General features: G+C 45.4%; 1 protein-coding gene across 1 annotated transcript in view; it reads right to left on the minus strand.

Moving 5' to 3' along the window:
• The window catches only part of SRRM4 (serine/arginine repetitive matrix 4), a 185,307-nt gene that overhangs the window by 62,213 nt on the left and 106,622 nt on the right, over positions 1–16,472 (minus strand). Inside the window, exons 2-4 of the mRNA XM_082268959.1 lie at positions 6,345–6,473; positions 4,328–4,420; positions 2,075–2,146 (exon numbers count right to left, since the gene is read on the minus strand). Of these exons, the coding sequence (XP_082125085.1) occupies positions 2,075–2,146; positions 4,328–4,420; positions 6,345–6,473 (294 nt within the window). The remainder of the gene's footprint in view (positions 1–2,074; positions 2,147–4,327; positions 4,421–6,344; positions 6,474–16,472) is intronic.

Genomic DNA, 16,472 nt, shown 5'->3' on the forward strand with positions numbered 1-16,472 from the left:
TCTGTTCAGCAAAAAAACCTTTCGTTATCCCACATTGCAACCCATACACATGCATTTGTCCACTGTTGCTCTTAAGTTCACATGTATGCTGATAATTACAAGAACTCAAATCTCTAAATCTGTAGAAAAGATCCCTGTTGTCCTGAATAAACAGTGGTAAACTGGTGTGAATATGCTTTTGGAATGTCTCATTCAATTGAAATGGGCTGGCTGAAATTGGCTGGCAGTGGGGGCATTGGGCTTGTGTCAATGGGTAAAAGATGCTCCTGCAATCATTAAGAGGTGCACTTGACCTGCACCAGTTAATTTAGCTGCTTTTGCATCCCCATAGACCTGTGCGGGGAAAGAAGTAGTTCTGACACGAACAAAAGCCGATTGACACTGGCCCATAAAGACAATCATGATGAAAGGGTTAAATTGTACGCTCACCTATTTTAAAAAAAAATTATAAGTGCACATCCTACACTCTTCTCAACCCCCCTCCCCCCCCCCCCACACACACACATTTACCTCTATAGGTGATTAGCTGTCCATGCCCATTCAGTAATTCTGACTGATCATGTGCTGACACGTGACCACATTGACCAATTAGAATCGCTCTGATCCACAGTGACAGCTAATCACCCCCCTCCCCCTTGCCCAGGTAAGTACAGGCAGGATCTGGGGTGAGGAATGTGTAAGAATGTTACTGGGTTTCTCCTGATAACGTCTTTGAAAACAATATAAGTTGGGTATTATTCAGAGACTAACCAAATGGTTGGTGGTTTTTAAGACCTGGAGTGCCTTTAGTCCACACCAATGTTACAGACTCAGACCTGGAACTATGTGTAGATGTCTCTTCTTTTGCCTAAAGGGTACGTTTACTTTTAGAGAAGAAAATCTATGCCCTGTACACTGCACTACCAGCCTAGTGCCTGAAAGTATCATAATGCTTCCAATGGCATTGGTCATCTGCCCACACTTACCATTGATTACTCACCATTGCAAGCATTATGATGATTGTAGGCGCCAGGGCTGCTGCTGCAGTGTACGGTGTACATAGTGTTTCCTCTAAAAGTAAACTTACCCTTTAAAGTGGTCAGAATTTCTATGCTTTTTTTCTGTGATCTTTATCTCTTGCTGCTAAATGCAATCCCATTATTTTACGCTACTTTTTACTTGTGGAAACCTATCATCTAAGCAAGAGCTGTAGGAAATGCTAAAGACTTTACCACACTATGATACATATTCACTGTTTGATTTTGGCATATTGTGGAAAGAAAGATGATTTCTTTCCTCAGCGGCACATCTATTAAACATTAAATTTCAATTTCCTGGGTCTTAGATTCAGCACTGTTGCCATCTAGAATATCTGCAATAGAATGCAAAACATGCACACATGAGTTTTACCCTTTCTCTAAAGGAAATGCCTATTCTGACCACATAGCCAGAGCAACTGTGAAATTACAGGTCAGAGGTCAACTAAGAAGTATATATTTTGGGTTTGCTGCAGGTAAGAACATATAAACTCCATATATAAAGTGCTACTCCCTAAAAATCTTTTTTATTTTTATGTAAAATTGTGGTTTGCAAGTTTGATTAACACTTCTAGTACAATAATAACGTTGAAACGTTTATTAAATATTTAGCTGCCCTGCATGGGAGACAAGGACTGCAGGAAATGCATTGCTAAAGCTACTGCAATTACATTTCACCACAAATAGTATATTATACAGTATATTTTATGTATTGGACAGAGTGCCGAAGAGTTGGTGTCTTTTGTAATTTTTGTTACTGCTGTATACACACTGATAGGTCTACCCACATTTCTTGTCCTAGAGTGATTACTGGAAGGGAGGAAATATCCTCTTTTTTTCTCAAGTACAATTGTCTCCTTTAGGGGATTTTTCCTTTTTTTTTGTCCTTAAACAATAGCTATCAGGGCATAAATTGAGAGTGGATCTCCCATATGATGACAACAGCAAAAACCTAAAAGTGTTTGTCACTATCTTCCACTCTAAACAAAACTAGAACAAGATTTTGGCCACAGTTCCAATTTTAAAGGGCCCCATGACATAGTAAACCGGTGTCATACCTATTTCTCTTCCGCTTCTTGGAGCTCTTCTTTTTCTTCTTTTTCACTGGGGAAGGACTATAGGAATGAGACCTAAAGATCAAGGTATATTGAAAAATACTTAATTTTTAAGCATCAAAAAAATCCAGTTTATCAGTAAATCTATTTTAAAACTTTGTCTACTGCTCATTTAGAAGAAAAAAAAAAAAACATAATATTGTTTACAATGTAATAAGCAGAGATGATTGGGACTAGAATACAAGCGGTCCCCGGGTTACAAACAAGATAGGATCTATAAGTTTGTTCTTAAGTTGAATTTATTTGTATGTTGGAACAGGTACATTTGTTAAGTGTAGCTCCAGTCAAAAAAATATTTTTTACTTTTTTGGATAGCATAGGGAAGGGTTACCACCCCTGTAATGTTTGTTTTGCTGTCTGTACTCCTGTTTCAGAAGATTTCACCACACTTTCTGTCCCTATGACAATTGGATTTTGAAAATTTTGGGTTGTTGTGGAAACAAGGATTGGTGATAAAGCTTCAGTGGAGACACCTTTTTCCCATGATAACTCTTACAGGAGTGAATTTCCCTTCCTAGGGGAAGATTTCTCCTCACTTCCTGTTGTCTCCCTCTGTTTGTAAGTATGGGTCATTTGTAAGTCGGATGTTTGTAACCAGGGGACTGCCTGTAACTTTCTGTGCCTATGACAATTGGATTTTGAAGATTTTGGGTTGTTGTGGAGACAAGGATTGGAGATAAAGCTTCAGTGGAGACACCTTTCCCCATAATAACTCTTACAGGAGTGAATTTCCCTTCCTAGGGGGAGATTTCCTCTCACTTCCTGTTGTCTCCCTCTGTTTGTAAGTATGGGTCGTTTGTAAGTTGGATGTTTGTAACCCGGGGACTGCCTGTAACTTTCTGTGCCTGTGACAATTGGATTTTGAAACATTTGGGTTGTTATGGAAACAAGGATTGGTGATAAAGCTTCAGTGGAGACACCTTTTTCCCATGATAACTCTTACAGGAGTGAATTTCCCTTCCTAGGGGAAGATTTCTCCTTACTTCCTGTTGTCTCCCTCCGTTTGTAAGAATGGGTTATTTGAAAGTTGGGTGTTTGTAACCTGGGGACTGCATGTAACTTTCTGTGCCTATGACAATTGGATTTTGAAACATTTGGGTTGTTGTAGAAACAAGGATTGGTGATAAAGCTTCAGTGTAGACACCTTTTTCCCATTATAACTCTTACAGGAGTGAATTTCCCTTCCTAGGGGAAGATTTCTCCTTACTTCCTGTTGTCTCCCTCTGTTTGTAAGAATGGGTCATTTGTAAATTGGATGTTTGTAACCTGGGGACTGCCTGTAACTTTAAACCAGGAAAGATTTGTAATTAAAACCAAATCCAGCACTCCCAATCTTCAGTATTTTTCTTACATTTTAGATGCAATATGAATACTAAGAATTCTGGAAAATGTACCTCATAGAACTAAAAAAAAACTCAGCAAAAGTGAGGATAAAAACCTAAAAAGCTACCCTCTCACTGGCTAAGACATTTCAGCTGTCACTGTGCTAATATTTATGGGACAGAAGAAGGCAAACTTTACATCAACGTAGGGAAAATGCTTTAAATGAAACCGTAAACCGTCTTTTATTGTCCCAGTGGGCAGAGAGGAAAATAATCATGGCACGGGGAAGAGGTGGGAGGTAAAATACTCTTGACCTTAAAATAATGATGGAGACAGGGGAGGCAGAGTAAGAACTGACTTTCAATGAAACAGAAAGTGCTATAAAATTTTCCTGATAGGGACACATAAAGCATAAAAATCCAGCAGAAGGTTCTAACCCAACCCCTACGTGATATAAAGCTGATAAAAATGCTACTAGCAATATATCTCCAAGTGGTCTAGCCTTTATTAACCAGACCACCCCCACCCCGGGAAACCATTCTTGTCCCTCCCCCTTTCCATACCCGCCCGATTAATCCTAACCCTTAAATTGATTATCGTGGGACAAGAAATTGAATACAAGCCCGTACGTACACTTGTGTTTGCCATCTGGCAGGCAAAAGTAATATTGTATTAGCTTTGACTAGGTATGTTGTCGTAACAACAATGTAGTGTATATGACTGTTACCTTTCAAGGTATGTGCCATCAGCCAGTTGTTTTCTGGTATATTGTAAAATGATTTAAGAATACACTTTTTTGACCAGGAAAAAAGATAGGACTTAGCTAGGAATTAGTATATAAAAAAACGATACTTATAAAACTGACAAACTAACCTTTTTCTCTTTTTGCGTTCTGATTTTTTCTTCTTCTTTTTTGCTTTAGGAGGTGGGGATGGACTAAATTTTCCAGCTTCTGAGAGGTAATCGCTAAAAAACAAAATGGCTGCCATAAGCACTTGTCACTGGGAGTTGGAGATCGCCATATCATTATTACATAATCAGAGCCCATGAATAAAACTGAATTCCAATCGGATCCACTTCTGGTAAATGCCCTTGACATCCTCACATACAATGCATTAGTGCTGGTCCTGCATTGTACGTGATAACATGGAAGACAGCATAACCGATGCAGGGGAATGGCTTTCTAAGACTAATTGTAAAAAGAGAATGAAGTCGGAGGAAGTCAGGAATAAAGTACCGTACCCCCTCCCCACCCCCCTTCAAATGAACAAGCATTTAACCCTTGGTGTGTCAGTGTAAGACACCACATACTGATTTATTTTTCAGATTGGAGTTAAGTTTTTAAATTATAGACATTATATTCAAGCTTATTACACTAGTTATCTTACTATCTTATATACACTATATTACCAAAAGTATTGGGAATCCTGCACATGAACTTTAATGGCACCCCAGTCTTAGTCCATAGGGTTCAATATTGAGTTGGCTCACCCTTTGCAGCTATAACAGCTTCAACTCTTCTGGGAAGGCTGTCCACAAGGTTTAGGAGTGTGTCTATAGGAATGTTTGACCATTCTTCCAGAAGTGCATTTGTGAGGTCAGGCACTGATGTTGGACGAGAAGGCCTGGCCCACAGTCTCCTCTCGAATTCATCCCAAAGGTGTTCTTTTGAGTTGAGGCCAGGACACTGCGCAGGCCAGTCAAGTTCCTCCACTTCAAACTCGCTCATCCATGTCCTTATGGACATTGCTTTTTGCACTGGTGCACAGTAATGTTAAACAGGAAGGGGTCATCCCCAAACTGTTCCCACGAAGGTGGGAGGGTGAAATGGATCAAAATGTCTGGGTATGCTGACACCTTAAGAGTTCCCTTTACTGGAACTAAGGGGCAAAGCCCAACCCCTGAAAAACAAACCCACACCATAATCCCCCCTTCGCCAATTGATTTGGACCAGTGCACAAAGCAAGGTCCATAAAGACATGGATGAGTGAGTTTGGGGTGGAGTCCTGACCTCAACCTGATAGAACACCTTTGGAATGAATTAGAGACTTCAAGCCAGCCTTCTTGTCCAATATCTGTGCATGACCTCCGATGAGTGTCTTTGTGGAAAATATGTCACAAGGAAAGCTGCCTGCAGTAACAGTGAAGACCTATTTCTATCAATAGCTGCCCCAGAAACTTCCCCCTGGCACCTTCCATACTCACTCAGTGGGTCATTATTTTATGTACTTTTGGTAGGAAATCCTAAGTATGAGTTGTAGGCTATTTTTCTGTGGAGAACTCCAGTGAAATGGAAGCACAGCTGAATGTTTCAAAAAAAGCATACAATAACATTTTCACACATCCTGAGGGACATGTATACCTACAAATCTCTCTGCTAACCTAACAATTATCATGTACCAGGAGTAAATGCTATTCCTTCCTAAAATTCCATTCATAGCCACTCTTAAAAGTGTCGTGAACAATATAACAACAGAAAAAGCAGTTTTCGCTGTGGTTCTCAGTCTGGTAAGCCTGCAGTAGAGTGCTCACATAGCAGTCTTGATCATGTACAATGAATTCCCCTACCACACTCGACTCGGAGGTCAGAAAATAGCTGACTTTAGAGGCTTATCAAGGAAATTGTTTTATCCAAGGCTTTCTCAAAAGGTTTTTTGACATTCAGGAATGTCATAAAGATTGATGGGCTTAGAACTCACGTGTTTTCAATACCACTTAAGGTGTAACACTATTTCATGTTTCACTGTCAGGTCATCAAATTGACTTTTTATATAATTAAGCCTATTCAATACAAGATATGTCATAGCTGAGGCAGCTTTTAATTGCTGAATTTGGAAGGGTCAGCGAGTGATTTCAAATGTTATTTCCCTAGAGATCCTACATTGCTTACCTATAGTGCTGGTGTGGGCTAAGTGTTCTCCCATGCCGTTCTTTTGCACGCCCATTCTCCACATCTCCATTCTGCTTCTTGTGTTTTTTATCCTCTTGGTCAGCAGATGGTGAACTCTTCACTTCTTTACTGTAATCCAAAATAAAAAGATCATTGGAATTTCTTATAAGATCGGTAATGCTATCATAATAAAGTCCAAATCTTTCCATATTATGTCAAGGCTTGTCAGATAGCTTAAGAAATTGTACCCCCTGCAGCCACTGCCAGTGCATTTCCTGAGTGTGACGATTTGTTAGTCTGTGTATTGTCTGGACCTGTCAGGGATTTACCCCTTACCTTTTCTGCACTGAATGGCCTAACCAGTATTGATACAAAATAAAAGATCCTGGTGTTTTTTATCAGCTGATTTCCATGCAGATAAAAATAAAAGTTTATCCAAGTATGTGTTCATTACCAAAATAACTGAAGCAGAATTTTACTATTGTTAGGGTGTGCTTTATACACAGTATAATTTTACATTATGGCTCATTTACACTCTGGTGTGTCCCTCTCTAATGCAATGTTTGCAAGCTTCCCCCTGTCATTACATCACCATTGCTGACATTTTCTGGTGGTCTCCTTCCTGGTTTGGCATCTTCCGGATAAGCCATTGGACAGCCACTCATGATGTGACTCCTTAGCGTGTGAGGTGGTCAGCAGAGAGAAGCATGAAGTGCTCTAGAATTTCTTGGTAGATGGCTGTGCTGACTTTGGACTTGATAAAACACAGTGAACCAAAACCAGCAGATGACATGGCTCCTCAAATCATCATTGATTGTGAAAACTTTACACTGGGCCTCATGCAACTTGGATTCTGTGCCTCTCCACTCTTTCTCCAGACTCTGGGACCTTGATTTTCAAATGAAATTCAACATTTTCTACAGCCCATGATGATTTGGGGAGCCATGTCATCTGCTGGTGTTGGTCCACTGTGTTTTATGAAGTCGAAAGTCAACGCAGCGCTTTACTAGGAAATTCTACAGCTTCATGCTTCCCTCTGCTGACCAGCTTTATGGAGATGCTGCTTTCATTTTCCAGCAGGACTTGACACCTGCCCACACTGCCAAAAGTACCAATACCTGGTTTAATGATCATGGGAAAGGGTATTTGGTCTTGCTCACAGTGCTGGGACAAGGTCATCTAGAGCCCAGGGCGAACATGCCAAATTGCGCCCCCCCCCCCCAAGATGTATGAGCATTATGTGTCAGCAAAAATCCCCCCCCCCTAAAAAAAAAAAAAAATGTAAGCTCTAATCTGCATGCTTACCCCCTTAAGCATCAATCCCCCTCCTCTCAATACAAATCTGCCCCTACTGAAATCCCCTTCCCAGCATGAATCTATGCCCTCCCCCCAACCCCCCACAGCTCTAATCTACTAATCCTCTCATTCCTTATGTGCCCCACTGAAAATAATTTCCCCCTCTTAGTACAAATTATTTATCCCTCAAATTTCCCCTCTGTGCACAAATCCTCTCCCCCCCCCCACTCCAATTCTCTCCCTCCCAGCACAAGTTTCCCCCAGTCCATCTTCCTAGCACAAATCCCCCCCAATTTCCCCTCCTAGCACAATTAGCCCCAATCATTCCTGCTAACACAAATCCCCCCCCCCCCCTCAAAAAAGAAAATCCCCTCCTAGCACAAATTCCCTTCCCCCTACCATATTACTTTTTCCAGCACAACCACCCCCCCCCCCAAATTCCTCCTCCTAGCACAAATCGTCTTCCCCCATCCCCTCTCCAAACACAACTCCCATCAAATTACCACTCCTAGTACACTTTCCAAAATTTCCCCTCCTAGAATAATTCTTATTCCCTCCCACCCCCAAAATTCCCCCTCCCCCCAACCTCCTTGTGGTGCTCCCCCCACCTCACATGATACTACAGTGCCCAGGGCAGCCGGCCCTCCTGCCCACCCCTTGTCCCGGCCCTGCTTGCTCACACTAGATGTGTTTTTCCTTGCATGGTAATGCTGATAAACATGTTTACATAAAAATAATCAATCTTCCTTAGTGGTCACAGGAATACGAGATGTAAAAATTAGAGCACATAATACTTTTTAACAGCCATTTTCCAGTTCAACTGGCATCTTCACAATGCACCAAATTTAGACCCTTAATATTAAAAAAATGCCAAAACTATATGGACTTTAACATACAAATGCAGGACATATCTGTCCCTGTATGTTTACTGCCAGAAAAAAATAATTCAGATATATTGGAGGCTAAATATGCAACTTTATTCTGCATAATAAATTCAAATCTTTTTGAATGTTTGACCGCATAAATCTTCTATTCAATACTTCCAGTTACCTACCAGTAATAGTTTCAACAGGATATTTTAGCCGTGTGATGAAAGTACATGCTATGCTCTAACCAATCCTGAAGCCTTATATTGCACTACATATGTAGGTAGATCTTGTGAGCTATAATGAATATCAGACTGCAGATCAACAGCAGAATGATGTCTTTACCTACTGACTGCTGTATAACCAGTGACCTCCCCTTCAATTCCCAGTGCCATTCCATACATTAGTACTAACTGGGTAACACGGCCATTAGTCCAGGATAACATGATATTAAATTGGAACAGTAGGGTACGGGGTAAAGTTCTGGACACTTTCAGAGTCAGTACAAAAGACAGCTATTTTCTGGTGACTAGAAATACCAGCAGCTGGTACCAGTTGAAGAATATTGCTAACCCTTCAGTGCACATTTTTTACAAATCAGTGAGTTTATTGAAAAAAAAGGAAAAAAAAAAAAAATTAAAACAAGTTTTACAACAATAAACTTAGAAATTCAACAAATGTCATCAAGGACCATGCATATAGGTACAGTTTAAGCAAGGCACTTCAGTTGGGCACAGTGGTTAACGTTACTTGCACAGAACACACATAGAGTAGGATTTGCTACTTGCGGGGGTCACAGTCATGGGCAGGAGGCGTCTCAGCTCCCCGTGTCCGGGCTCTGGACCCACCTATCCCATATCTTAGTGAATTTGGCTGGATTTCCCCTGTTCTTATACATGAGTTTATGGTACGGTAGGACCACATTGACTTCAGCCTTCCAGGCACCGAAAGTGGGCGGGGAATCTCGCATCCACCTTCGGGCGATCAGCTTTCGAGCTATGAACAATGTGGTCTGGAGAAAAATAAGTTTGCTTTTGTCCATATCCTCATCTGGATATATACCCAGCAGGCACTGTTTGGGGACCAGCTGTACCGGGGAGCCCATCTTGTCGTGAAGGAAAGTAACGATTTGTTTCCAGTACCCCTGGAGCTGAGGACAACTCCAGAGGAGGTGGAAAAAGGTGCCCACAGCCAACCGGCACATTGGGCAACTGGGTGACACTTCAGGCCTGTAGCTCTGGAGGCCAATGGGGGTTAGATATGCCCGGTGGAGAATGAAAAGTTGGGTGAGTCGATCCGACAGTCTGGGGGACACAGTTTTGCACGACCCCAGAGCATCATCCCATTCATCATCTTCTATAGTCCCTATATCTGCCTCCCAGGGGGTTTTAGCTGCATAGGCGAGCGCCGTGGAACTAGGAGTGTGGAGTTCTGCGTACAAGATGGAGATCAAGTGTTGGGGGTCGGTACTCTTAAGGAATTCTAACATAGAGGGGGTCTCCAGAGGGTGGGGAGGGGTCGGGAATTGGGCCCTAAACGCATGTCTAAGCTGGCAGTATCGGAAAAGCATGGAGGCTGGGAGGTCAAAGGTGGAGCTCAGGTCAGCGAATGTGCGTAGGGTCGTCCCATGCAGCAAGTGTGAGAGGGAGTGAATCCCTTTACTACACCAGAGCTCAGGGTCCGGCACAGACACGAACTCCGCCAGAGTCGCATTGTGCCAGAGGGGGGTATGAGTGTGTAGGGCTGGGTACTGCATCTTAGTCATAACCACCTCCCAGACCCTGCCATAATGATACAGCAAGGAGTCCGTCTCACCTGCAATCTCGGATCCCCTCACCCCCCGAAGAATAACAGTCAGTGGTTCGTCAGTCATCTGGGACCACCTGGGGCACAGGAGCTGCAGAAAACGTGTCCTGTCGGTCTTGTCTATGTGAAACAAGTGGGACAATTGGGCGGCTAGGTAGTAGAGGTTGAAATCCGGCAGGGCCACACCACCCAGATCTGAGGGATTTTTAAGTTTGCGCCAGGCAAGCTTGTGCCTGCTCTGGCCCCATACAAAAGCTTTGAGAAGGGATTCCATTTGTTTGAAATATTTTAACGGCAGGTATAACGGGGAATGCCAGAGAATATAAAGTATTTTCGGGAGCAGGACCATTTTTACAAGATTCACCCTCCCCATAACACCTAGGGGGAGCCTTGCCCATATTTGGGTTTTGGCTTTGATCAGGTCATAAAGGGGTTGGACGTTATCCCGGATGTAGTCGCGGGGGTCAGTCGTGACTATGACTCCCAGATACTTGATCTTCGATACTCGCTGTAGGGGTAAGGGTGAGGGGGACCGGGGTGGGGCAGGATGATCTACAGGCAGGATCTGGGACTTGTCCCAGTTCATCTGCAGGCCGGAGTATCTGCCATATCGTTCTATCAATTGCAAGGCCGTGGTAAGAGAGGCGTCCGAGTCCGCCAAGTACAGCAACGTGTCGTCCGCATACATGCTAAGCTTTTCGGTCAGGGGTCCCATACGCAGTCCTTCTATACCGGGGTGATTACGGATAGCAATGGCTAGTGGTTCGGCCGCCAAGGCGTACAGTAAAGGAGAGAGTGGGCAGCCCTGTCTCGTCCCCCTGGTAAGCGGGAACGATTCAGAGGTCCTGCCATTCGCAAGAACCTTGGCGACCGGAGCACTATACATCAAGCGGATCCACTTAATGAACCGCGGGCCAAACCCGAACCTCGCAAGGCATGCCCAGAGAAAGCTCCACTCCACAGAATCGAAGGCTTTGGCCGTGTCCAGTGTCACAACAACCCTGCTGCCCGAGTTCTCATGCCGAGCCTGTAAATTCATATGTAACCTACGGAGATTAAAGGATGTGTTTTTTCCGGGCATGAAGCCTGTCTGATCACCATGTATCAGTGACAAGATGACCCGATTCAAGCGGATGGAAAGAATTTTTGCAAGCACTTTAACGTCCACCTGAAGGAGGGAGATCGGGCGGTACGACTCCGGGAATCGGGGGTCCTTACCCGGCTTAGGAATCAGCACGATCAATGCCTCCCTCATGGACGCGGGTAACCTATCTTCCTCAAAGATGGCGGTAAACAACCTCAGTAGCTGCGGCAGAAGAAGTTCGGAGAAATGGGCATAAAACTCAATGGGGAGTCCGTCCGTCCCTGGGGACTTAGACCTGGGGAACCTGGACACGGCCTCAGCAATCTCATCTGCCGATATCGGAGCCTCCAACTCAGACACCTGTTCATCAGTAAGCCTAGGGAACTCAACCTCATCCAGTAGCAAATGCATTTCCGTGAGGTCATCAGGAGCCCGAGACGTGTACAAATCTGCAAAGAATGATCGGAACCTGTCTGCAACAACCACGGGGTCAGTCACCAAGTCACCCGATGCGGTCTGAAGTGAGATGACTACTGGGGGCCTGTCTTCACAGTGAACCAAATAAGCCAGTAGTTTCCCGGCCCTCTCACCATGCTCAAAGATCTTCTGACGTTGGAAGAACATCCTGTTATTAGCCTGTTCGAGCTCAATTTGAGCAACTGCTCTCGTCAGTTCCCTAAGGCGGGAGGCCCCATCACTGGAGGGGGTGGCCACGAAGTCAGCCTCCGCCTCCCGAAGGTCGGCTATCGCATTGTCGTGCGCCGCCGCCGACCCAGCCTTGAAGGCCTTAATGTGGGATATCAGGGTAGCGCGTGCGTGAAGCTTAAAGGCCTCCCATATCGCCAAGGGAGACGCCGTGCCCACATTGTCACTAAAGTATCGTTCCCACTGGGTGTCGAGCGAGGCCTCCGCCGGCAACAGTGAAAGCCAAAGCGGGCGCAGACGCCAGGCCGGTGGCGACCTGTCGTGAGGCAGCCCGATCGACACCCAGTAGGGGCAGTGGTCTGACAAGGACCTGGGGAGGAACCCTACTGTCAACAGTCTGGGAAGTAAAGTTTTAGAGAGTAGAATCAAATCAATACGGGACATCGAATGGTGGGTTGTGGAGAAGCAAGAATATTCCCGTCTGGTTGGGTACCTGACCCTCCACGTGTCCACCAGGCCCACACTGTCCATCAAGCGTGCGAACCGGGTGGAGGTGGGGGTCCCGCTCACGTGTGGAGTCGCCTGCGTCCTATCAACGCTCGGGTCCATCACAGTATTAAAGTCCCCGAGCCAAACCGCGGGAAGTCCCGGGTTTTGAGCCATAAAAGTCAATCCCTCCGTGATCACAGCCATGGCGAATGGTGGAGGTACATAATAAGCCAGTAGCAGCCACGGTTCACCAAATATCAACACAGACATAAAAATAAATCGACCCTGAGAATCAACCCGAGATCCCTGGAGCTGGAAATGGACATGTTTGGATACCAGCACCGCCACCCCCCGGGAGTGGGAGGTGTGGGCAGAATGATACACCCACCCTATCCAGGGACGCTTAAGGGATAGGTGCATGCGCCCCTCCAAATGCGTCTCCACAAGAATCAGTACATCAGGCTTATGTTTTTTCAAGATGGCAAAGGCCGCGGAGCGCTTCACCTTATCTCGCAGGCCTCTGACGTTCCACGTCATTAGTTTAATATTAGCCATCATGGGACAGTTGTAGCAGGATATCAGGTGCACCCAGGGATCTCGGGAAATGCCATGTCCCCCGTCGGCTGCGGGTGTGTGCGCAGCAGCGAACCAGGCCACAAGGCGAGTCGCTCCACACATCCCCCGGGCCGACACCGGGGATACAGTAAATGAAAAGCAATGGTATCAGAAAACATCTATGCACGGTCCAATAAACAGTTGCAGTATAACATAACAAAAAAAAAGAATAACCCCCAACCCCCCACCCCGCCCTGCACCCACCCCAACTTGTGCGGGCCTGTAGTCCCAAAAAACCCAAAAACAACAGCAACAAGGCCCCCGTCATAGCCAGCCAAAAACAAAGGGGGGAAAGGGAGATCTCGTGTACGGCATGGAAGGCTGTCCCCCGCGATAACTCCAGACATGCGACAGTCCAGAGAACCAATTGCAGGGTGCGGGAAAAGAAAGACAGGGGGGTCAGCCGAACCATGCAAGTAAAAATTGGGAGTTCAGGCCAGACGGGGGCCATACACCTGGCCCCAGCAGGTGTCAGGGGCGAAATAACGCTGGTCAGCATGTCACAATTCTCTCCCGGGGCTTGAGGCGTGTTGGAACGTAGCAGGGCTCTCTAGCCCCGTCACCTAGAGATGGACCCTCTCAGCCAGGGGAGGTGAAGCAGTACTGTTCGGTGTCAGGTGGCTAGTGCATGAATACAATGTCCGTCTGGTCACGGCCAAGGCACAGAGTTCAGCTGCCGGTGATGTGGAGAGGGAGAGACAGCCAAGGCACGGACCAGATCCAGAGGCACATCAAGAGGAATAGAATGTTGAGGAAAAAAAGAAATTTTGGAAAAAAAAAAAAGAACAAGGGGGGGGAAGGGATAAAAACAAGGGGAAACGTACAGTTGAATGTATAAGGGGGGAGAAGAACCTGAGGAAGCAAGATGCCAGTGTCAGAAGGTTTCCCAATTCAGCCGCGGGTTTCAAGGTGTTCCAGCCACGCTATGGCCGCTTCCGGATCGTCAAAGAAGTGAACCCGGTCCTCTCCTTCAACACGGAGTCTGGCTGGGTAGAGCATTGCGTATTTGAGATGTTTAATCCTAAGTCTGCGCTTGGCCTCCATAAAGTTCTTTCTCTTCCTCTGTACCTCAGCCGAGTAGTCCGGGAATATTGCCACCCTGTTGTTTCCCATTGGGATGTTCCCCTTCTCCCTAGCCAGGCGAAGGATAGTGTCTCGGTCTCGGTAATTAAGGAATTTGGCGATGAACGTGCGGGGGGGAGCTCCCTGGGGTGGAGGTCGGCCTGACAGGCGGTGCGCCCGCTCCACCACGAATGTGGGGGAGAATGAGTCCCGGCCATACGTTTGAATAAGGAGATTCTCCAGGTATGTGTTGGGGTCTCTACCCTCCGATCCCTCAGGGAGCCCAATGAAGCGGAGGTTACACCGTCTCAGGCGGTTCTCCATATCATCCTGTTTGGCGAGGATTTGAGACACCTGGTCCTGCAATCGAGCGGTGGTGTGCTGCAGCGGGGGGAGGGAGTCTTCCATTCCCCCTATCCTGTGTTCCGCCTCTGTGACCCTCTCCCGCAACTGCCTCATATCTTGCCGGATTAAAGAAATGTCTACCTTTACCTCATCGATCTTAGAGGTCAAGGATGCCTGGCATACAGAGATTGCCTCCAGCACCGTCGCTGTGTCAGCGCCGCCCTTCGATCCCGCGGCCGTGGACGGCCCGGCGCCATCTTGGATCGGGGCCTCCCCAGCCTGTCGGCGAAACTTCTCTAGCTTGGCCGCTGCATCCGAGGGCTTCTTCGGCGGCGACATGACCCGTGGGGTGTCCGGAGTGTGTAGGGGTAGGTGGCGGGTCAGTTCGAGCCGAGAGGGTACAGGATTATCAAGGTAAGGATGTGTGGGTGACGGAGCTCCAGCTACTCACGTCTCACCTCATGCTGCGCCAGGCCACGCCCCCCTTCAGTGCACATTTTAATAGTTTCTTCTTCCAAGCAGCTCTGTGTGACAACTTCAGAAGGTGTTTACACAAATTCAATGGTCTTCTCTAGTATGGAAGCGAGAGACATACCAGTCCACCGTATAGACTCAACAAACTTGCCTTCAGCAGATTTTTCCTCTATATTGACTATATCACAAAGCAAAAAACCTACATTTAAGCCGGTGTTTACTCTAAAGATAGCCACTAAAGCCTGTGGTTTTGCCCTTTAATTACACTTTAAGAGTAGCCTTAGATTCCATTAACTTATAGGTTGGGCCATTGTAAAATGCACAGAAGTCAATCCTGCAGCACAAAACTATGCTGACCAACCTCAGTGCTAAAGCCAGTGCTATCCACTTTGAGGTCCCCAGTCAATAAAGTAGATATTTATCCCTAAGGGGTAGATTTACTAAAACTGGTGCACTCAGAACCTGGTGTAGCTGTGCATGGTAGCCAATCAACTTCTAACCTCAGCTTGTCCAAGGAAGCTTTCATAATAAAAAAAAATGGAAGCTGATTGGTTTCTATGCAGAAGTGAGCCTGATTTTGCACTCTCCAGCTTTAGTAAATAAATGCTAATTGACTAAAAATCTCAGGGTGGGAAAGACAACTGTAGAACTGAGACTGGTCATCATAGCTACACGCTGCAATGTCCCTTTTACGAACAATCTAAATTCCAATCTTGATGGCCCTTTTTATTCAAATTTATATCAGCTTTTTGTTTGATTCAGTAACATTTAAGAGACAATCACTGTCTGGTGGTCATGGATCACTTCACTTTGCACAATTCTATTGCTCTTTCAGCTGTCTTGGCTGGAAAAAGTCACTGAAGGAGTTAAACGCTTCAGTGCTGCTTCCACCCAACACCTTCTTTCCAGAGATAAATTTAGCTAGTAAAGTCTGGGGGCGGAAAGCAAGATGTTTTGATTGCATTTACTTAGAATAAATCCCACCGACAAGGCAGTTTTGAAAGTGCAGATTAAAGGGGGAAAGGGAAGAAGGAAACCCCTCCACGGAGTTGTGATTATTAATCATGTGGATTCCTGTAGTTTGTTATGGAAAATTATAATAGCAAATCAGGCAGAGGCTTTCTCTGTGATTACACTGATTCACAAGTGGCTCTGATTATGTCAGAAGCTTTTGTACTGCGTTATTGGGATGTTTTAACACCAGCTGCAACATTTTGGCAAGCACAGTTAAAAGGTGCAGTTTAAGTCACCCACTCTAATTTGTTTGTGCTAATTTAATTCTGTCATCATTCTGGATACATATATTATGAGCCATTTCCACAGTGCTGCAGACTTCAGCTGATTCATTTCAACAGCCGGATGGTTTACAAAAAAATCGAATCTAAAAATCTTCAGGTCCCTTATCAAAATTTTTATAGGACCCCTAAGGCAGGGCTGTCATTGAGC

Source organism: Pelophylax lessonae, assembly GCF_965119305.1.
Source record: "Pelophylax lessonae genome assembly, chromosome: 1".
Classification (NCBI taxonomy): domain Eukaryota; kingdom Metazoa; phylum Chordata; class Amphibia; order Anura; family Ranidae; genus Pelophylax; species Pelophylax lessonae.